The sequence below is a fragment of the Gymnogyps californianus genome, chromosome 9 (genome assembly GCF_018139145.2).
Source record: "Gymnogyps californianus isolate 813 chromosome 9, ASM1813914v2, whole genome shotgun sequence".
NCBI lineage: Eukaryota > Metazoa > Chordata > Aves > Accipitriformes > Cathartidae > Gymnogyps > Gymnogyps californianus.
Genome location: NC_059479.1, coordinates 229,080 through 251,292, shown reverse-complemented (window position 1 = coordinate 251,292; position 22,213 = coordinate 229,080). Strand labels below are relative to the sequence as shown.

Below are 22,213 nucleotides of genomic sequence, written 5' to 3'. Positions count from 1 at the left end.
TTCCAGGAAAGATTAATTTTGAATGCCTTTACACTGGAAATGAGCTGAAGGCAATGATGAGGACAGGGGGTTTATTACCTGTCATTCTGCTCATAAATGTTGAGTCCAAGAGCATCTACACCTAGCCAGAGTTCAGAGCCTTTCTTGTTCTTAATGCTGAAGTAGTTCACACCATACATTTCCAGATCCTGTGCAATTTTCAGGTACTCCAAGACAGCATCTTCTCTGCAGCGTGCGAAAAGAAAGCAGATATTCCTTTTTGAGTCTATAAGCGATTAGAGCAAGAACGTGCTGTCTTCCTGCACGGGCAGAGCAGCAACAAGCTGGCAAAGGTTCCAAGCATCACCCTAGTAGATAATAATAAACAAACTCTGCAAACTCAGTTTTGTTTTACTAAGAACAGCCAGCTGATGTGGACTAGCAAGGGCAGAGGCATGTGAACCTAGTTACTCTGAGTAGAGAATAACCTGAAGAATGCCAACTCATCCTGAAGAAAGCCACAGATTTTTTGTATGCATTCATACATTACACACTAGCATATATCATAGTACTTTAAATAACAGCAGTTTCACACGGCATCAGTTACCTGATCATTCCTCGATGTTCCTCATGCCACACCTGGATCCTCTCCTCCCACTGGTCCTTGTTAAGCTTGTGCTGCTCCAGAACTCTAGAAAGAGTACATGGGATGTTTCAGACCAGCCACTGCATTTATGCACACACGGTCACATCACTCTTGAATAACACTTCATTAAATACTCCATTGACATCACAGTTCCCCCACAAAAGTATTCCAGGAAATACAAGGCTAGCTAGAGACACACTGGTCAGTATTCAGACTTCTGACAAGTGACAAGTTGTATTCAGTTGTGCTTCTCCTTGGAGCATTACATTTTTTTGTTCTGGAGTTTTTTCAGTAGCAATACGATGTTTAAGATTAAAGCTCTTAATTAAATGAATACTAATCCCAATCCTCAGAGAGGCACCAGGCTATATTTTATTCTGAACTATCCAATCAAGACACACACCCACCCCAGCCCCCCAAAAAATCCCAAACTCTTTAAGGCAAAGAAGGTCTAAGACTACCCAGGTTCACTTACCTCTGTGGGAGCAGTTTGTCACTAGCAAGGTAGCCAGACTTGTGCACCTCTTTGTTGAAGTCTCCATATTTTGACTGGACAGCATAAGAAGCCAGAAGGACAGCTGTTTCTGGAGGGCAATAAATGTCATCATTCAGAATTGCCTCCTTCACTTGGAGGAAGAAAAGGCGCTGCGTGATGTCCTGGATCAGCTCTTCTGCCACATCCTCTGGGTAGAACTTGGCACGGAATTTGAAAAGCAGGGGACTTTCTTTGCGTACATCCTGTGCTGTTACCTGGAACAGAGTTATTGGATTTTATAGCCTACGTACCAAGTGAAGGGGAGCAGGTTTACAAACAGGAAGACAAGTATGCATTAGAAAAAAAATTCTCCTTTCCAATGCAGAAGTGAGTGGACAGAAAAGCAAGGATTTTCAATTCCTTACTGCTAAATACCTCATCACCTCTCCCCACAGGACTTAAGACAAGCCACTAGTTATGATCAGTGCTAGGTAAGTTACTTTCCAGGTTTCTCTCCAACCAAGATGCTCACACGAGCACCACATTAGCCTGTTACTGGGAAGGGTAACAGATCTGCCTCAATAACAAACAGGACTAGATGCAGGAGGACCAGGTCATACACCATGACTCCTTGTACCTTGGGGAGGAGGTGTGTGGACTGAAGGAAGGCAACACCAACTCGCTAATCTTGCAGTACTTTAGGTGTGTGGAGAGGCAAGAACAGATCCCTGACAGAAGTACGGAGACTGAATTTTCCCCTGCCCTCCAAGAGAAGGGAACCCAGGACAAGTGAAAGCTTGGAGCAAACATACCTTTTTGTTCAATTTCAGCCACGTTGAGAAGCCCTTGGTGTCCTGATACTGAAGTCCAAAAAACCAGACCTCTCTTAGACCAATTGTCTTGACGACCTGGAAGAAAGATGATTAGCAAGAGCCCCAGCCAGACGGGCTGATCTCACTGGTGGCAGAGAACATGTCAGAGGTAAGTTCAGACAAACACGAAGACAACCAGTGCCCTAGCCTTCTGCCTCCCCTGCTATGGTGCACATACATTGATGATAGGGCATCTAAGGGGGTCTTAAGAGGGAGATGTATTGTATTCTTCCCTCTCCCTCATCTCTTTAAGGCTTGTTGCTATTTATAAACAACAGCTGGGACAGTATTTTCTTCAGCTACTTATAAGCCAACAAGCATAGCCAAAATACGATGCAACAGGTCTGACAGGTGTAATAGCTGCCAGGGAATCAACACAGCTCTGTTTTCAGGTACACCTCTCACTTATCATGCAGATGTACTACTCTTGGGCAAGCCATGAATCACCCTGCTAGGTTGTGTCCTACTAGGCTGTGCTATTTTAAGATTTGTATTCTACTCCACCAATAGCTGTGGACAGGCCTTTCATGCAGCTCTTTGAGTGGCACCATTAAGAGGTACTGTAGTGGGTAAATCGATATGCTATCCCTTGTGCCAGGACAAAGAGCCACCACAGAAATTAACTACACCACTATGTAAGCTCTCTCCTTAGTCATTTCCCTAGCACACCATGGGTGCTATGTAAATAAGAGTTAGGAAAGCTTTACAGACATACTGTAACAAGAGACAAGAGCCTCATGGGGGGGCAAGACTACTGCAGTATAATGCTACTGCTGGTAAAAAGGAGGGGGGAAGTTTCTTGGTAAAGCCTGTTCACTAGCACAAGGCCACAGCTTTGTGCCCTGGCAAGTCTGGGACATGCCACAGGGTGCAGCAAGTCTAGAAACCAAAGTTCCCCCACATCTCTCCTGAAGCCCCAGGAGTTGTTCTCATACAGGCAAACAAGGCATTTACCTGTCACCTCCGTTACCAGACAAGGAAGGCGAAGGGAGAAGACACTTGTCTTTAGGTCGACACTGTACCTGAAGTACAACACTGTAAGCTGCTTTTACCCACCACCCACCTCTCAGGCTCGCTCACAGCTTCCCTCCTTCAGAGGGACTCAGCAGCCGGACAGCAGGGGATGAGCCTTGCCCTGGGAAAACCAGCTGCCTGATCACGCTGTCCCCCCTGCCAGGTAAGCCGAGGTAATTTTGTACTGCCTTGTCCCATGTTTTATGATTTCTCCCTAAACGCCTACTTCCTTTTAAATTACTTCCTTGTTGAGTCCTAAGGATGCACTCTGCTCCCTTCTGAGGTGGTCTCTAGCTTTGGCAAGATACAACACCAAGGACGAAGGCTGCCCGCAAACACATTACTAGTTAGATACTTTAGGGCTTGGTTCAGACATTTCTTCTGGCCTTACAAAAGCAGCATTAGGGCCCTAGCTCCTTTCAGGCCCAAAAACCAAGGGGAGCTTTCAGCAGAGGCATGCTGTTAGAAGCACACACAGAGACAAAATCTACGCACGGTCATGTAGTCTATACACATCATCCCACTAGGGTCCATGAAATTATTCAGCCTGTCCTTGCTTGAATACGAACTGGAGAGCTGGCCTAAGGCCCCTGTAAACACAGGGGAATGTGGGGCAGATAAACCTTCACTTGTGCATATCACATAGTAGGATGCACACAGCTAAGGAGATTTTCTGAGAAGAATCAGAGTTTGCTGTATGCATTGAAAGCACGTGGTACAAGGAGAGGAAGAAAGGCTGTCTTAGAGCCTAAGGAAAGCTCTGTTCTCGGCAGCATTAACATTTGAATGGGATGGAAACTCCCCCCTCTGCTGCATGTGTCTGCTTGCCTCACTTCCATTTGTCAGCAGCTTACGCCTGGGAATTCAACAAGCTGGACTGCCAGCAAGGAACTGAAAGGCATCACACTGAGGCCCTGCACAAAAGGACTTTTATTCCACAGCAGAAGTCTGCACAGCAATAGCAGTGACAACAACGGGCTGGGCAGCGGAGAGGGGGAGACAGCACAGCACACAACATCACACCCCAAGCTGCTACTGAATCGGGGGGGAAAGGGGGAAAAGATGGTCCTCCTCCCTCCTTCCCACTTCAGCTTTAGCAGGTTATTTAGTTCCAGTTAGCAAGGGAAAAAGCATGAAGAAGAAACAGCTTTCTACAGCTGCAAGGAGTCTGGCTGGCAGTTAGCAGCTCAGTTACGTTTGGGGGTGTACAGCATTCAGAGCTCTGATGAACTGTGAGATGTTCCAAAAAGCAAACAGTTACTGACAGTAGCTGAGGACGGAGAAGGGCTGGCACACAGGACAGGAGAATACAGAGTACTGTTTAACACAGGCCACTATACTTAAATGCCTAAAGTTTACGCTCTCGGCTGGAGAGTGACATCTTTTCCTTGTGCCAGGAAGAACATTAAGTCAGTCCCTGGGCCTTGTTTAGCCTGCAGTACAAGGCTTAGTCTACAACCGGCAACAGATTACAGGCAGCCTTAAAATCCAGCTGTCCCACAGTACCTTGACCAGCCATGACAAAGCTCTTCTTCAAGTACCATTAGCTTAAAATTCTACGTAGTAAGCAATACTGCCTCAGGGGAAAAGGTACATTTCTGGTGACTCTCACTTCACCTTCTGCAGACAGTCTAAGCACACAGCACTACAATTTCTTTTACTTATATTCAGAGAAGAAAACACAAGGTATTCCAGGTAACCTTTTCTCTCACTTCTCCTTACTCCACATTTTCCAGGTCTGCATGACTCCTCCTGTCCTTGCCCTCAGCACTCACCCATCTCCCTCCAAACTATGTTCTTGTCATTAAGTGCTGCCCCACAGCAGAAGGAGAGCCATAAGCAGCCTCTTAAAGGTAGATTTTAACATCAAGATGATGACTGAAGATCACCCTCATTCTCAGCCCAGGAAACACACCACCACACTGGCAAACAAGCGCAGATCCTGCATGAAAGCGCTACCTACACATGGGCAAGACCAAAGCGTGCAAGCAGAGGAGAAGACATTCCACTCAGACCAAGTTCCTGTACCAAAGGCCAAAGCATCCCAGGCTATACCGCAGCACAAGTCTGTCTTGAATCTCATCTGCTGTCCTAGTTAATGATGAAGTGAGCCTCTCTCTCTGACAGGAATGTCAAGTACTTCTGAGAGAAAACTGCTAGCAAACCTCATTGCTGGAGCAGCTCTGAACTGGTGCCACACCTGCAGTTTCATACGCCATAGTCAAAAATGACTTGGAACATGGTCTTCCAGGTACCCTAACTTCACACCCAAGAGGGGCACCATCTATAGCCATAAATACTCAACTGTTCCCTTTCCATTTGGCTGGATATATTTCTAACTTTCCTCTTCAAAGTGCTAAAATGCCAAAGTGCTAAATGACAGGATCATCTTTGAGTTTTTAAGCTTATTACAGTTTGCCATTGACCTCCTTAGCAACAAGCAGTCCATTTTTGGTTGGACTACTGCTTTTATAAAAGCCAGTAAGTTTCCACATGTTCCTGTGAAATTTGAAACACATTTCCATACCACTCAACCACAAGCCTTTATTACACAAACAAGAGTTCTGGGGTTTGCTGGAGGAACCACCACTGTCCCGAGACCTGCTGCTTTCTACCATGAAACTGCCATAGAAAGCACTGAACTGAAAACTTACATCTACTGGATCAAGTGCTCCAGACCAGTTTCCTATGTATTTAAGCACTACTAGGTAGGACCTTACCAAGGCTAAAGGCTTCTCTACAGTCTCCCTCCTCACAAAGCTTAGTTTGCAGGCCATGAGAGACCAGCCACACTTATTCCAAACACAGCTCAACTCAGCTGGAGTTTCTCAAAAGTCAATAGGGATTTGGTCAGCCTGTGTTGTAAGCTTTAGCAACCATGAAAGAAGAGACTGACAAACTGGTGCTTTACAAAAACCATTAAACTCACTGCAGCAGATAAGCAAGCCAGGGCAGGGCACATGAACTCAGAATCTCAGCAGCTCTGGCTCTTAATGAAATCTGTAGGATCCTTAAGAACTAAAAAGAAAAAATAAAAAAAACACTCCCACACTCCACTACATATTAGGCTCAATGCTGAACATAAAACACAGCATCAGTGACTAGCTTTAGAGGGAGCAGCGAGAGATGCTTATTGTTACAATTTTAACCCATAGCTGAGCGCACTTGTCCGTTACAAGCTAGTTTTGACCCCAAAAGCTCACGCAACTGAGGAAAAGCCTCCTAGGAAGGTTAACCGCATGCTTTCAAAGTCTGAAGTGACAGATATTAAAGTTTTTCTAATGTCACATTTCTCCTGAACCTGTGACTTGGCTTCATGGCTCTTAATTGGACAGAGATCACCTTTAATGAGATTGGGTGCTTTTGGTTACTCTAAAGGCTTATTCTGGAGTGGCATGCTGAAGCCACCACCTCCTGGACTTTGCGATGTCCAAAAGCTAGCATTGGAAGGACTGAAGTTTTCATGGTCAGCTATAAGGTCACAGAGCACTAAGCACATCACTGAGAAGCAAATCTGTTCTGAAGTTGGAGAAATAGCATTCATTTTAGGTTGGGGAAGGAAGTACTGGCTGAACAGTTTAGTAACCACAACTCATTGTTAAAAAGATCCTGATGTAAGGCCTATCAAATGGGTAGAGATCCCCACCCATCGACTGCATTCACCACCCAGCACACCTAGTACAGCAGACAGCTAAGACTCCTCTACCAGAGAAGGAATAACAGGCCCTGAAGGGGAATGAAAGAACACGGCACCAGCCGGATCCAAGGTCAGAAGTGATCAGAAACAAAACATTTGAGAAGCTGCCTCATACAGCATGTGGGGGATATGGAAGAAGGGGGTATGTTTTCATACCGCAGAAGTCAAAGCGGTTGAGGATTTTATGACTAATCTGTATGCAGGCTGCCCGAGGAGCCTGTAAGATGCAGTGTCCACTAAACTGGGGCATTTCTGTGAAAGCTTTCCAGCCAGCCAGCTGTGGAGCAGTTAGGCAAGCAAGTTAGTTACCTCTCTCCTTGTTCAAGGTACAGGCTAGTCCCCCTCATCTCCCCAACAGGCCAAAATCTCACTGATTCAAGCTAGAATCAATTTACCCCAAAAAAGGAAGTTTGAGGGGAAAAAAGATTGGAGAGACCCAACTTCAAAGCTATCCACAGCAATAAGTAGCTAAGCAGTTTTACCAGAAAACGGTTAATCTTTCATGTGTAGGAGATATACAAAGCAAAGCAATGCTTTGGTTTACACACTAGTCTTCAGTCCAACTGCACTTCAGTCTGATACAGAAAAGGGTCAAAGGAGGAAAAAAAAGCAGCTATCACTGCTGCAGTGCCTGTGCCCTGCATCCCCAGGAAAGCAGTATTTCAAGGTACCTGTGAAGTAATCAGGCCTGTGGGATAAGCAGCACCCCGACAGGCATTGCCCATCCTCAAGCTCTTCTTTCAATCCATCGCTAGCAGCTGAGGAATGGGAGCAGAGTTACTGTTTTTGCTAGTGAGTCAGTAAGCGCCGAGTTCAGCGGCTGATGCCAAGAGGTACATAAGCAAAGAGGTACATGAGCAAAGCTGCAGAAGAGACAGTACAATCCTCCTGTCTTAATTAATCCAGATTCTGTCTGTGCACACAAGCTTCAGCTATTTAAGCTAAAGCTGTACAGTTACAAGCCTAGGGGATGGGATATTATAGGAAGTTCTCTAGTATAAGTTGTGATGGTACTGCACCATATATCAGCTCAATGATATTTCTACGGCCAGCTACTTTGGGGCAGAAGATGATTTCCAACAAAGCAGTGAAGCATCTGCATTGTTCTATCACTACAAAAATTCACTTTGGAATGTAATCAAGCAGGAAAGAGGGAGACAGGAACATTTCTACCTCAAGCCCATTCACCTATTATTACTATGGAACTATAGACTCAAACCATTCCTCCTCATTAAGCTACTACCTAGATACAAGCTTTCCAAAAGTCTTCTGAATCCTATTCAGAGTAGGTCAGAATTACATGTGACATAATGAATATATTTATCTGCCTTTTTACACAACAGGTGGAAACAAATACTGCCTAAATGTTACTGAACAAAGCCAGCAGCATGCACCAAGGTAGCTGTGCAGCTAGAAGCCTTGGTAATGCCTAGCAGCTTCCCTTTTGCTTAACTCAGAACTGACAGCTCAAAGTGAAAGGGCACTCTAGGGCAAAAACATGCAGGGTATCTTAAAATTTTTCTGTGAAAGAGTCAAGTCAGGTTTCACACCAGAAGGTCAATGTGCTGCAACAGCAAAATTGTAAATTTGCTTCGTAGAGGAGCTCTCCCTTCCCTAAAAAAAGCATTGATGAAAGCAGCTCCTTTTTCAGAACCAGCATCACGCAGAGAATACTAGATTAGCAATTCCAGGAGCACAACATAGTTTAAGGGAGCTGGAAAATGAACAGCCATAACTTTGTTCTTACACACCCCATCATGGGACCCAAGACCACCTCAGGACAGCAACTGAGATAGAGTGAACAGATGATCAGTCACTGCTTAGTCCCCATTAGCAGTGTCAGCAGGGAGAACAGCTCCGGACTATCCCTTTTCAGGAACTAATCCACACAACAGGTCAGCCATTTGAAACATACTGGATATATGCCACCTGACAATATATTCAAAGGCCCATCTCCATACTAAAGGGAGCAAGTTTAGTAGTTACTGTCAGCTCACTAGAGGCTCTCATGTTTTGGTTTGGTATTCAGTTAGTTCTTTATTCAAAGATCAATAATCTGTTTGAGCATGTCCATATACAAGAAGTACTTGCTTTTCTTTATGTGCAAGTCTGACTATAAAGCCTCTTTTGCAATAGAGAAGAGCCTTGAATTTTCCATCAAAAAAACCTGAACAGTCAGTCTGTTGTGTATCTGCATTCAGAGACCAAGATGAAACGTCTCCCGTTGTGGCAGGAGCTGAATAGCTACCTCCTTTGCAATTAGTTTCCTTAATTGTAAAGGGCCAATGATTAGATTTCAGGGCAGCACAGGAGCTGGGTTAGGCTCCTTAACCGCTCACATAGCAGTAGCCTCCAAAACTCCTTATTCATGCTAGAGGTGGAAGACTTCTGACATACCCACATCTACTGCCAACTCCCTACCTTACTGCTGACAACGTTCTCAAGCCCTGGCAGAGGGTTATAGTCTTTAACACCTTTAACATCACTGCGGTGGTACCACACTAACACCACCTAGCACTGTTGTGCTAGGTCTTTGACTAATCATTTAGTCAAAGCCTGGACATCTGCCACTGGTGAGGCTCTAGGACATTCACTTCTCCATCAGCCCCATCAGGAGACAACATCACTACCTCCACAAGGACATCTTGTGTGCTAGGCAGTAGAAAACAGTTTCATTCTTATTCCAGCGAGTGTGATATATGGACAGTACAAAGAGGTGGTGTGCACCAGACCTTTTAGAAATAGCAAATGCTTAACAGCTAGCTTCAGACACTTTTTTTCCCCACTGTATTTCCTCTTCGAACTCCACCTACAATCCAATTCAGCTGAATTAAACACTGCCTCATCTACATTAGCAACTTAGAAACTTAGTTCTGCAACAGCATTTGTTGTCTCCCTTCGCAAAGGGTTTACTATGGAAAAAACAAAACTTCTGTGTAGACAGGTGCTGTGTGAAACACACTGCAGGGAGGAGAACGAACAGCTGTTCGACAACACAACACAAAGGAGTGAAATCAATTACTAAGACATGAAGAGTTCCCTTACTGGAAACATGATCAGATGCTTCTCAAACAGAGACAAGTTGCTGAAGCCCAAGTCTGCCACCACAATGTCAGTTTGCAGCAAAAGCTGCAGATGGTCTAGAGCTGACTGAAGAAATCATATCCAGATTAAAAATACTACGGACTGCAGCAGTATCACTTTTTAGCACCTGGTGCTTTGCTTGGATAATGTCAGAAACCAGATACTGAAAAATAATCATGGGAAGCATCCACGTGAAGAACAGCCCCTCCAAAAAACACAGTTCACCTTCTGATGAACGTGGGGGTATGTCACCTCAGCTTCATTGGCATATGCTCCCATGAACTCACTGTGGTGGAGTTCCATGTTGCACACATGGATTCCGAGCAGAGTCCAGCTCTCACTTCTATCAATCAAAAACTGTCAGATTTGAGACCACACAGGGCTAAAAAATGTAGGAGTTACTATGTAGTAACACACAGACAGCTGAGAAGTACACTGCAACTCAGAACTTTCCTGAAAGCCTTTCTGCTTTTCCCATTATGAAAGGATGCTCTTTTAGTAAAGCCTAGGATCTCACTCTATTCCCTCCATTTCAGGGCTGGGCTGCAAAGAGCAATATAATATCTAGTGTTGAATCATCCAGCTGAGTATGAGAGAAAGTAGTAGTTTGTGGTTAAACGTCTAAAAAAATTTTAAATTAGGTTTGCTGGCCCCAAATGAAATAGCTGACTTCTATGGGTGGGTCAGCCCTTAAGTTTCTCTCTTCATTAAGATAGGTACTATGTAGAGCTGGCCCCAGAATGCTTAGCACTACTGAACCGCACCCATATCTGACATATTTGGTCTGGCAGTTCCTTCATCTTGTCATTAATCCAAGGTTCATTTTACTTTTCTTTAAGCTATGAATTTACTGTTCAGATTTTCCTCCAAGTAGGAAATCCACAGCCTTCAGGATTACAGCAGAGAAAGACAGTGGAGCCTGTCAAAGTTTCAGCCACTGCAATTGATAATGTCTGTCTTCAGTTGCTCCAACGTTGGGCTGCACATGCCTCCCTCCTTCTGTTTGGACCAAAGCAGGAGGAAATTTGCCTAGCCAGTGAATGCAGAGGAAGGCTGAAGCACTCGGATGAAGACAGCCCAATACAGTACAGTAAATAACTTCTCTTAAGATTTCCCTCAGGGCCTGATGGGAGTATAGAATATCACTTCACCTGCACTTAAGGGTTGCAGCAACATCTGAAGCCCAGCTAAGCCTCTCCTGTTTTAGAGACCGACTACTCTTTGAAATCAATTACACAATGCTTGCAAGTAAGCCAAAGATAGCTTACTAGCTCCCTCATAAGACTTTTCTTATGAATTATGACTGCAGACATCTACTGCTTTCCAGTTACTATTATTATGAGCTGTCACACCAATTCAGTTCATTAGAGGCAAGAATAGCTCCTAACACATTCTTGGAGATAAAAAATGCAGTAGTTTTGAAAAAAATGTATAATTTCTTACTATGCTGAGTTCTCTTGAAGTTATTATATACACTGTCACTTCATCTTTGAAGTCCTTTAGAAATTGTTTGCTGTTGCCTTAATAGAATCACAACATCTGTATCAACTTCAGATCTGCAGCTCCATCACTTACCTGATCAAAGAGTTGCTTCCCTGTAGTGTTGGGCTGGATGGCAAACTCCAGCTCAGCATCCATGGTGGTAACACGCACGCTGATCTGGAAGACAGAAAATGCATCATTATAGCACATGCTCTAAGTGACACTACCCAATAATGAAAACCACCATCTGCCTACAGCCAGGGACCAGCTCCCAGGCCTGCAGGAACTTCACTGCCAGCAGTTATAAAGCCATGTGCCCTGCCAGCATGGTGTTCCCAGTTTCCCTGTAGAATATAACTTTCCCATTTCGCAGCGTAAGAGTTTATCCTCTCCCTTCCTACTAATATTCCCATCTATATACTGACACATGTGAGAGCCATTTACAGCTTATGAAGCTTAATTTCTAGTGTAGAACATTCTGGTGTCTTTCACAAAAGCAGAGATGTTCCAAACCTCGGTACACACAACCAGACATCCAACCCTTCCATTTGAAGGATGAATGTCAAGGAAGTCCCTGGAAGCGTTAACAACTCAGCCTCCTACAGAAGACTAGTCAATACCAACAACACTGTTCCAGCCTCCATGGGTATTTGGAGAAATTATAAGGCACAATCCCTGATACGCTCCAAGGGCTGTGGGTATGAAGCAGACAGGACGCAAGGATGATCTCATGTGCTAAGGCAAAAAGGATGCATGCTGAACTAACATATGTACCAGTACGTGCAGACACTTCACAAAGCAGAAGTATCTCTGTATGGTTGCCTACTGCTTTCCATTTCTTTCAGGGAGGTGAAAGATCTCTAAACACTGCAGAAATGGTTTAGGTGTAATTTAATATTGCAGTCAAGATTTCATGACAATATTAGCCTTAGACGTAAGAAGTAAGATCATGAATGGTCTTCCAGAAGAAACATTATATTATGCGCTCTGACAGGAAAGTCTCATCATCACATTTTCACAAGTGAAATGAAAGTGGCAAGGGATTGCGGCAAGGGAGTTTGCAGTTTCATCCAACAGAAGCAGGAAGACATCTGTACATATTTCACCAATAGTTCTCATGAAGCAAGTTAAACAGCAGAGGCATTTACCTCAAAAGATTAGTCTAAAACATAGCCAATTCCATTCACAACTCCTGATCGTTACTGGAAAACATCGTGCAGATTCTTAGGGGTAGATAGGAATACTCCTGCCTGAACGCAGATGCCTTAACTTTTGTCCAGGCAAAGTAAGGCCTACAACAAGCTGTCTGAGAAATCATTTCTGTTTGCATACCTATCAACTGAAAAAGGTAAAGATATTTCACAATTTATGAACATAAGCTGCAGGTATTTTAGATCAAACTGTTTTAATGCTTTTTCATCAAAGCAAAGGTTCAAAACTTGAAGTTGTACAGACGAGATATTCACAGTGCACCAAACCCCAGCATACAGGCCTTGCATTCATCGTTCTCTTTCTTGCCAACAGCCATTTACCCCACATCAAATCCTAATTTATTTGCTCTTCAGTGCAATCGGTCCTCTTAGCACACTCCACCAGCCTTCCAGGGATGAGGGGAATTATGCTGTGAACAGTTTTAGTAAGAATAACTCAAACTCACATTTAGACTATAAGGTAACCACATGACACTAGAGACCAAAAAAGCTGGAGTAAGCAGAGAAATATTCAAGGAACCACCCAATACTGATATTATCGCAGCCAGTTCTGATCCCTGTATTTCTACCGAGTATATGGACAGATTTCACATCTTATTTCCTAAGAAAGCAGCAGCAGACTGCAAGAGAGCTACAACCAGGGGTTTTTCCATAAGCAAGAAGCATTCTGCTAGTTAAGTCTAAGTCAAGTGCCAGAAGAGACCACTACATCCAACTACATTTTGAAGTTTACCAAAAAGCCTACTTGAGCCTAGGCACACCACTGTTTAGTACTTGATATCCCCTCGTGACGAACCTAAAGGTTTTCTTGTTTTAAGTGTAGCTAAAAATTTAAGCATATTCTGTAAGAGGTTAAAGGTAGGCTTAGCACAGCAAAGCTTAAGTTAAGAAGAGTTGCAATTGTAATTGTTGCATGCATAAGGAATGCTATTTAGAGATTATTGGAGCAAAGATATCATGAACAAGCAGACCAGGAATAAGTTGGTTTTGTAACCCTCCGAACCTTCTGACACAATTAAGTCAAACTGAGGAAAAACCATCCCATAGAAGTAGCAAGGAAAAAAGCAAACAACTTAACTCATAAGCAGTCAAGCTTTGTATAAAATTAGCAGCTTTCAATAGCATGCAGTTGTCTTAAATTCTCTTGCTATACCTTCCCAAAATTATTCTCCTCAGATCCTAGATGTTGACAATTGGCTAATTTCATAGTGCTTTGGTGAACCAGGAATCCAGTCACTTGCTAGAAGGGCTGAATGCTCCCAAAAACAGCTTTACTTCCTATACTTGGAAGCAGTCTCTTCTACCAGAAAGATTGCTGGCTTGTAAGCCTGACTTGCCTGGCACACCTACCAGTGAGAGCAAAGATGTCCATAAGCCACGTCTAATTATAAGAGGGGTTACGTTAAATGAGCCATTAAGCAACAGGTTGCTTTTTGCTTGTTTTAAAGTCTTTCCTGTTCACCTAAAACACTAATGTACCAGCTACCATGAAAGAAAAATAGTCTTTTATGCATGAACAGTGGAGCAAGCACAGTAGCTACTCTTATCTGATATCATCTGCATAGGTGACTGAACGCTGAAGTAGCTGAGCACAGAGGAAGCACCAGAAAACAGAACCGAAACATTTGTGGCAGCTCTTTGCAACCTGTGCCCAAATAGCTTAAGCTGTTCAGAGCAAATCAGACCTTAAAATTTACAATAAAGCTGCTTCAGTAACTATCCTCATAATTCATGCAGAATATTTGTAAACCTCACATCTTTGTTAGCACAGCAAAATAAGGTCCCATGCTGGAGCCAGCAAAATTCCTTCACTGTCACTCACTTAAATGCACTTAAGCTATCTGACCAGTTATCACCCTTCAATTAGTACATTCAATAGGAAGAGATACACTTTTTTCCTCTGCCAGAAGCCCCCTGTGCTCAAGATGAGTAGCAACCTAAGGTTTAGGAGCAGCAAAGTCTTGAATGGGGTTTGCACTTGCAACTTCAGCCTATGCTATTTTAGAAGACAGCATGAGCTAAGATACCACAGGAAACAGGCTTGTGCTTTAGAGAACCACACCCCGGTAATGCTAGCTTCCCTGATCTGAACAAAGTTTTAACACATTCAACAGCGTACTGCTGTTAACTGTCAGTGGACTGAGCTGGGGAAAGCATGTCCTGGGCTGTACTGGTGACATTTTAACTACTAGTTTCACAGTAATTTAATACTTGGCTGAGAAGTTAGTTTGCTGTAAAACTGAGCTTTGTTAAGCCTCGTCGGTGTGGAAACAACATACAGAGAATGTTTTCCCATATGCTACCAAGCCAGGGGTTTTTTTGAGCCAGTTGTGAACTGATAAAACAAAGTGAGGTTCCTACCATTTCAGGTGGTGGGAGGCACTGCTCTCCATTCCCAGTTAGCAGATAAGAGGTCTGACAATACTTCAGAGCAGATGCAGCTTTATCAAGTGTTTTGTTTCATTTCAAAAGTCTGTGTACCGGCACAGAAATACAAATTGGTTCTTCTAGCATGTAAAAAGGCTGAAAAACCAAGCACCAAGGAAGCTTTGTTCTGAAAGATACCCAGGGGCCACCTCACTATCGGCAAGTCAGTTCCACTGATCTTAATGTGCTCTGCCTACAAGAGATCTACAGACTGCTATAATCTCTACCTGACAAGTACCAGGCACTGCATGTTTACCTTCATCCTCCTCATTCATTTGAAGTCTTACTTTTAGTAAAACCACTTTACTGAGGCATTCACAGCCGAGTACTGCCCAACACAGATATTACACAAGGGTTACACAACAAAAGTGCTATACCAGAAGAAAGCCAGCATGATCCAGTCCCATCGTAATTTAGACTCTTGTTTGCCTTGTCCCTTAAGAATTACCAGGCCAAAGCACTTTTAAACGATTTATCTAGTTTACCATCAATACTTATTCTAAGAAAAGCCTCAAGATTCATTAGCATTAAGCTTTTATACTCTGTATTTCTAAACCATCTAATGAGGTTTTCCTAGGTTTGAGGGCTGGCATAACCATCAGCATGCTTACCATTTGGGTTGCAAACAGAACAAAATGCTCCTCAATAAGATAACCAACTTGGACTGCTGAGCATATACAAATCTAGCTCTGTCAGTCCAAAGAGGCAAGGTGCACTCTGCTGAGATGTAAGGAATAGGAGTAAATACAGTGAGAAAAAAAAGACATTGCCCACCTGCAATCAGATCACAAGGTCCACAGTGGCAGCACTCATCCCCAAGTACACTACATCCCTTTTCCAAAATTTATTGTTAGTAAACTTTTGCCTTAAACTTTCAACACTCAGGACGTGTTGGACTTACTGGATTTCATCATCAACAGATTTACCAAAAACACTACCCTAATGCAGTAATTCATACTCAAATTCTATTAAAAGCAGCTCATTGAATTTTTTCATCACAGCATTTATAATGCACTGACTGCTGCATCCAAGTGTCTGCAACCCTCTAAATTCTGCTTAGATCTTAAACTGGCAGAAGTCTTACCCTAGTAGCTGGCCTCTAAATAGCCTTCTTTTGATGTTCCATCATCATTTAATATAATATTTTGCATACAAACAGCTAGCAACATTATATGAAAAGCTTCCAGAGGAGGCCATCTTGCACATTACAAGAAAATTCAAACATCACATTTCAACAGGCAAATTTACACTCACCAAGCTAAAAAATACTCAAGAAAAAAGCCCATATTTAACTGATTCATTTCATAACAGCTACAGGAAAAAACTAGAAACCTAGCAACTCTTCCTCTTCTCTATTTGAGGAATTACCATTGTTCTACCAGTCTAAGCACAGCTAAAAGATTGCCACTACCAGAGCATATTAAAGAGCTTCCTGCTGCCAAGGTCAGCGTCGTGGTGAGGGCGAGACCTCCTGCACAGACAGAACCTCTTGCATGGAAGAGACACTGTTCCAGCCCCCAGAGCAGCTGCAGCCAAAGAAAGCTCCTTTTGATAGGCAAAAGCTTTCACAAGCTACAGGACACCACCACCCTCCTCCCATGGTGTGCAGCAGACTACAGGAGACAGACTTAATCGACAGTGGTACCAGGCACCTATCTGCAACACCTTTTCAGAAATTTTAACACTGCCCATATACCTTCAAGACTCATTTTCTGCCGCACTGAGATTCCCAATAAGTGTTACTAGCAGCAATGATTATCAGCTATCTTCCTGAATGAGCCCTACTAATAACCTGCTATAACTACTTCCTAAGATGAAAATTTGTAGCTGCATATGGCAGGATAAACAGGAAAGACTGATACCGTCACACTAAGTAACGGATGTATTACTTGTACTAATGCCCCAGCGCGTTGAGCAGTGCAAGAGGTAGAACAGACAATTCTGTTTGTCATAAGTTGAGACAGGAACAGAGTACTAGGAAATTCATGTGAGAATAATAGGTAGTCAGCACAACAGAGTATCAACCTCTACAAAACCCTGACCCTGAGCTAAAGCTTCTTTCCTCCCTGGATTTCCTGAATGCATGGCAGCTGTTATACCCTGCTGGTCTGTACGCTTCAAGCTTCAGATATTCATGCTTCCTAGGTTCAAGCCACCAAGTGGACTATTTCTGGAGAAAATGGCATAGGGAAAAGTCATACTTTATTGCTCATTTGACTGTTACGGAACAGAAGTAACTTCAGTTAAAAAGAAATTCCAGGCCATCCTTTACAGACCCTCTACACTATAGGGCACCAGTTCACCCAGCAGCTACTGCAGGTAAAGATACTAGGCTAACACCACGTATCAGTTCCAACAGCTCTGACCAGAGAAGCACATCAAATCCAGCTAGAGTTGCACGAACTCTGAACTCAAGATCTCATAAGGCACCCTAATAATCTAAAAACCTTCCCAGTTTTGGCTTTCAGCAAGATTAGCAGCAGTACAGTAAGCATAACAAGAATTGTTCCCCTGTCCCTTAAATCACACGAGTGTTTTCTGGAGGACAAATGCTCCCCAGGGCTGTACTTCGCTTCCCACAGCACCGGCCAGCCAACATGGGCCCTGCTGCGAGGACAGGAGTCGCACGCCGACCCGCAGAGCGTACCAGGGCATCGAGCTTTGCACAGCCTCGGAAGAGCAGAGGTAATGCCCCCACCTGCAGCACCAGCAATACTCACAGACATCTGGCTCCTTCCCGAGTGCCAGCACTCGGCCGAAACAGCCCTGGGTCCTCCGTGTCAGGGTGAGGCTGGAATCAGGTCATGTGAAAGCGCTTGCAACTTCTAAAGGGATTACACTTAATTAAACCAAACCCCCTTCCAGCAGTCTTAAAGGGCCTTTTCATACCCCTAAGCTCACCAGCGAACGGAACAGCAGCAGGCACACCCCAGGCACCAGCCCTGGCCCTGCCGCGCTGCAGCCCCCAGAGTGAGCATTAACCCCCCCGACAGCTCCCTGGAGCTTCCCAGCCCTCTCCACCACCCTCCTGCCCGCTCGGCTGGGGACACAGCACTCCTCATTTGCCTGGAGCCACAGGGGCGGCCAATAAGGCCAAGGAAGGTGCCCCATTCCACCCCACTACAACAATTTGAGTAAAGTCACCATAATAGAGTGGAGGAGGAAGCTTGCCCACCTTTGATGCACTCCCTACCAGTGAGCCAGAAGTACGACTCATGTGCTATGGAGTACGTGTTATTAACATCACCCTTACAGGCACTGATTGTGTCTTGGCTTTGTTTTGGTACCTAACTACAGCCTGTAGCAGGAACTCACCCTTTAAAGCATCCCTAGTGATTTTAGCACAGAGCCTGAACGCAAAGAGCTGATGTTACAGAAAAATTGAGCTGCTTTGCATATACATCTTTTAGTCATCTTATGCTAAGACTACAAATGGACACAAGCAAAGATCATTATCTGAAAACATTTTACCAGATATAAGAAACCCCCATGATTGTTGTAAGGAAAAAAAATTGCACTTTCCCCACCCATCCCCTGTTCTCTGCATATTTGACAGCACAGCATCGAAGCTCATTTTGCAGAAGTAGTTGTCAGTTATTCAGTTGGGGCTATTTTTAATGTCATTTCCGACAAAGACAGACAGATACGGAGTTCATTGTACCTTTCAGCAATACACTAGTTATAAACACATCCCAACTGTCTGCACCTGCTGTATGTTAAGACATAAACACAGGACAGTCAGCTATAGATTGTGGATCAAATTTCTGAAGGTACTGAGATGCCTAAGGATCTTGCAGCTTACTACCTTTCTTAGGCGTTAAGTTACCTTATGCACCCAACCACCATTTAAAACTAGCTCAATATTACAAGATTCAGATTACTTTACATGAAGACACATATGGCTGTCATTAAAGCACAAAAAATGCCAACTGTAACAGTCAGACTCAGCAAGAAACAGCAGGTTTACATGAAGCTTACAGTAAAATTTCATCCACTGTTATGCTGAATTCCACAGCTCAGTGTCATCTACTGAGGGAAATTTCAGTTTGTACCTATAACAAAACTAAATTAAAAGCCACCTGCAGAGGCAGGACAGGCTTCTCTGTAAGCAGCCACCAACAAAAGGAACAAGGGACTGGATACTCCAATCTCAATTAATGGGCTCAACCACTGTTTGAGTTCAGCTTGGCAGAGACATCAAGAAGCGTAGTCTGGAAGCACAGAAAAAAGTTCCACTTACTAGCTTCAGTAACAAATATCTTTCCTGGCCTGTTCCCTTATCCCCACCACCACCCTCCTTGCAGAAGGATGGAGGAGATCGTACATCTAGCATGCTATGAAACATACATCACTGAGCTCTAGACCAAAAACATGAGGAACTGGCAGCATCCTCCAGATTCCACTGTAAAGTGCATATTGCTGCTTACTGACTGACCTAGAGATCACAAGTGTGATCTGGGTCCTCAAGGAGAGTCCATAACCACTGGATTTCTGTGCAGAGCCCCGTAGCCACATATGCAATATAGTGCTCTACCCTAAGTATACCACATGTATTAATAAATTCACTTAAAAAACCCACAAACTTCCTTCGTTTAAAATCAAGTAGCAGATAGGGCTGAGCAGCGCCCCATCAATAAAATCTCATACTTGGTCAGCATTTGAACTAAAAATTATAAAAGAGCCAATGACTTGAATTGCAGCATGATTATCATATACGAGCAAGCTGGCTGAATGACAAACTGAAGAAAAGCTGGGACAAGGCACCACCAGCTGCCATCCTAGAAGGACAGACAGTTCTGTTGGCTCTGGTGCCCTCTGAAGCCGTGGAAGGTGCTGAGCGGTGCCCCGCTCTGCTGCGGCACAGGCTGGTCTGCAGGCGGGGAAGAGGCAGCTGCTGCAGCGCAACTTCACCGCACAGCCCTCTTCTCACGTGAGCACCAGCAAGCCCGCTCAGGGAAGCAATCGGGCTAAATCTAACTAGATTTGTGCTCACGTGGTCTTATTCCTTCTGTGTGAAGGAGCACAGCAGCAAGCCAGCTTAGATGCAGAAACCGCTGTGCAGCCACACCTTAAAGTCACATCAGAGCTGCGTCCCCCCCCTCCACCTCCACTGGTTGCTCTTAGTCCCCAGCAAGGCAAGATGGCCTATGTGGGCAGCAAGCTGCAGCTTTCACACAGCTTCAGGAGCCAAGCTGTTGAGGACAGCAAGAGGAAAAAGCTGCCACAGGAAGCGAGCCACAGCAACAGCAGGCAAGACTGAGAAAGTTCACAGCTTTGAAGAGTCTGCTTGCAGAAACTGAACCGAGAAAGGGTGGAGGAGGGAGCGCCTGAGCTGCAGGAAGCCTGACGTGCCCTGCGACACAACCGTGCATCTGACACTTATCTCACTTCAGCAGAGACACCCACGGGGTGTTGTCAGTACAGAAAGCGCTCTGCCCATAACTTCCAGCAAAACTCACCTTTATAGCACTGATTTATTAACCCAGGGCAGGGGGGGCTGGTAACAGCACATTCACCGATAAAAAGCCTTGGTGACTAACATGGAAGTTTTTAGAAGTACCTCTGCCCCATGTGGGGCTTGAAAGAGCAGAGAGTTTCTGCTTTATCTAACAGAGGTATTCAAAATAAGCTGATTCTGTGTCCACTCCAACAGCACACAAGTTCTCACAGGGTTTATAGCAGGCATTGTATCCAGTGGTTGAAAGAGCCAATCCCTATTCTTGAAGGGTAAGGGGAAAAGCTTGACTGAGGTGGCTCTAAAAATCTGGTACAAAATATAATGCTAAAGCAGTCAGTTGCAAAAAGGAAACCAAGGGATTTATCCTAATATAAACCCTGTCATAATGTAGTGTCACAGCCCTGAATATGTATTTGTTTGGCTATTAACACAAGAGACTATTTTGAGATGAATTTGGACTGCTCATCTCCCAGTGATAAGGATAATAAAATTCTTGCATACAGCCAGTGGTAAACAGGAACGTTCTCATGACCAAAAAAAAAAAAAAAAAAAAAAAAAAAAATCAGTCTCCTTGAAGACACTTGCTGCCATTGAAAAGGTAATGCCTACAGAGCAGAGCAACACAGCAGTATTTTGTTGCTTTTCTGGTTCTCAAGACCAAGTGTGAGAAGCCACAACTACCTTCATGTTTAAGTCCCCCCTTGCAACTGATCAATACCAGAGGGGCCCGAGTACCGCGCAACCGAAGTGGAGCCTGAGGGGATCCTCCTTGCAGAGCACGTCCATCAGTCCAGAGATCAGTTACTCATATCTAGTCAGGGAGTCTACTTCAGGCATCCTTATATAAACTAGGGCTTCTTTTTTCTCCTCAAGTGGTGGAGAATCAGATTTATTACTCCCAAGGACAGTCTCTCTAAAAAATGAGGTTTCCTTCAAACCACATTCACAGAGCTCCTCACAAGAGGGCTTCAAAAAAAGCCCATTCCTTATGCAAAGGGGCTGACGTTTGCAGTTGCCTTAGAGGCCTTCACTCACCCACCCTGCCCCAACTGTTCAGTTTTCTCATAATCAATGTTTCAAAGGTCCAGAGCTGCTCTTCTTTGATTAGTACTAGCAAGCACACACTAGTAATGCAAGAGCACAGAGCCACGCAAAGCTGGGGCTATGTCAGTGCTTCTTAATAGGTTGGAGAACTTGGCATTTTAGAACTCTGGAGGCATCATTTACCCAATTTAATTAGTGATCTGATTTGGGCAGGCAACTTTTTCAGGAATAAAAGTTCTACTTTATAAGAAGATTACTACAAAGTTATTCATTCAAAACAATTAAAAAAAAACCACCACAGGGAATTCCCCTACCCCCTACACAGCATGGCTTCCGAAGTCGTTAATGACATGTTTCCAAGTTAAAGCCGCTTGAATACAATTCCTTCCTTTTCAACCAAGCAGATAGTAAGTAGTCACATCCTACCAGTGGTGTTTCAACACCATGGCTGCTAGCAGCTTGCCACCCTGTCCAGAGGGCAAACGAGTTTCAGTTTGACAAAAGGAGTTGCACGATGAGAGTACTAAGCCAGTAAAAGAAGCCATGGGTGGATCTCCACATTTACAGTCAAGTCCAGATACTTGTATGCCACTTATTACACAACTTACTCACAACCTTGTGCAATGGATCAATTCCTCTATTTTTACCATTTCCTTTCTCATAAATAGATTCCTCGTGCACCTCCCTTTACTTTCCTGTAGCTGCTCCAAGCCATTAACGTTGCCATTTGTTATTTCTTTAGAGCTAGTTTGAAGAGGCCCTTAGAATAACTATTTTTATACCTGTTGTTTGAGCTACTTAGAACATCCTTTAGTAGTCAAAAC

General features: G+C 44.0%; 1 protein-coding gene across 1 annotated transcript in view; it reads right to left on the bottom strand.

The window, feature by feature from the left end:
• Positions 1 to 22,213, bottom strand: part of MSN (moesin) — a 45,139-nt gene that overhangs the window by 5,709 nt on the left and 17,217 nt on the right. The window contains exons 2-6 of the mRNA XM_050901509.1: positions 11,343 to 11,426; positions 1,913 to 2,008; positions 1,101 to 1,375; positions 587 to 670; positions 79 to 225 (exon numbers count right to left, since the gene is read on the bottom strand). Coding sequence (XP_050757466.1) covers positions 79 to 225; positions 587 to 670; positions 1,101 to 1,375; positions 1,913 to 2,008; positions 11,343 to 11,426 — 686 coding nt within the window. The remainder of the gene's footprint in view (positions 1 to 78; positions 226 to 586; positions 671 to 1,100; positions 1,376 to 1,912; positions 2,009 to 11,342; positions 11,427 to 22,213) is intronic.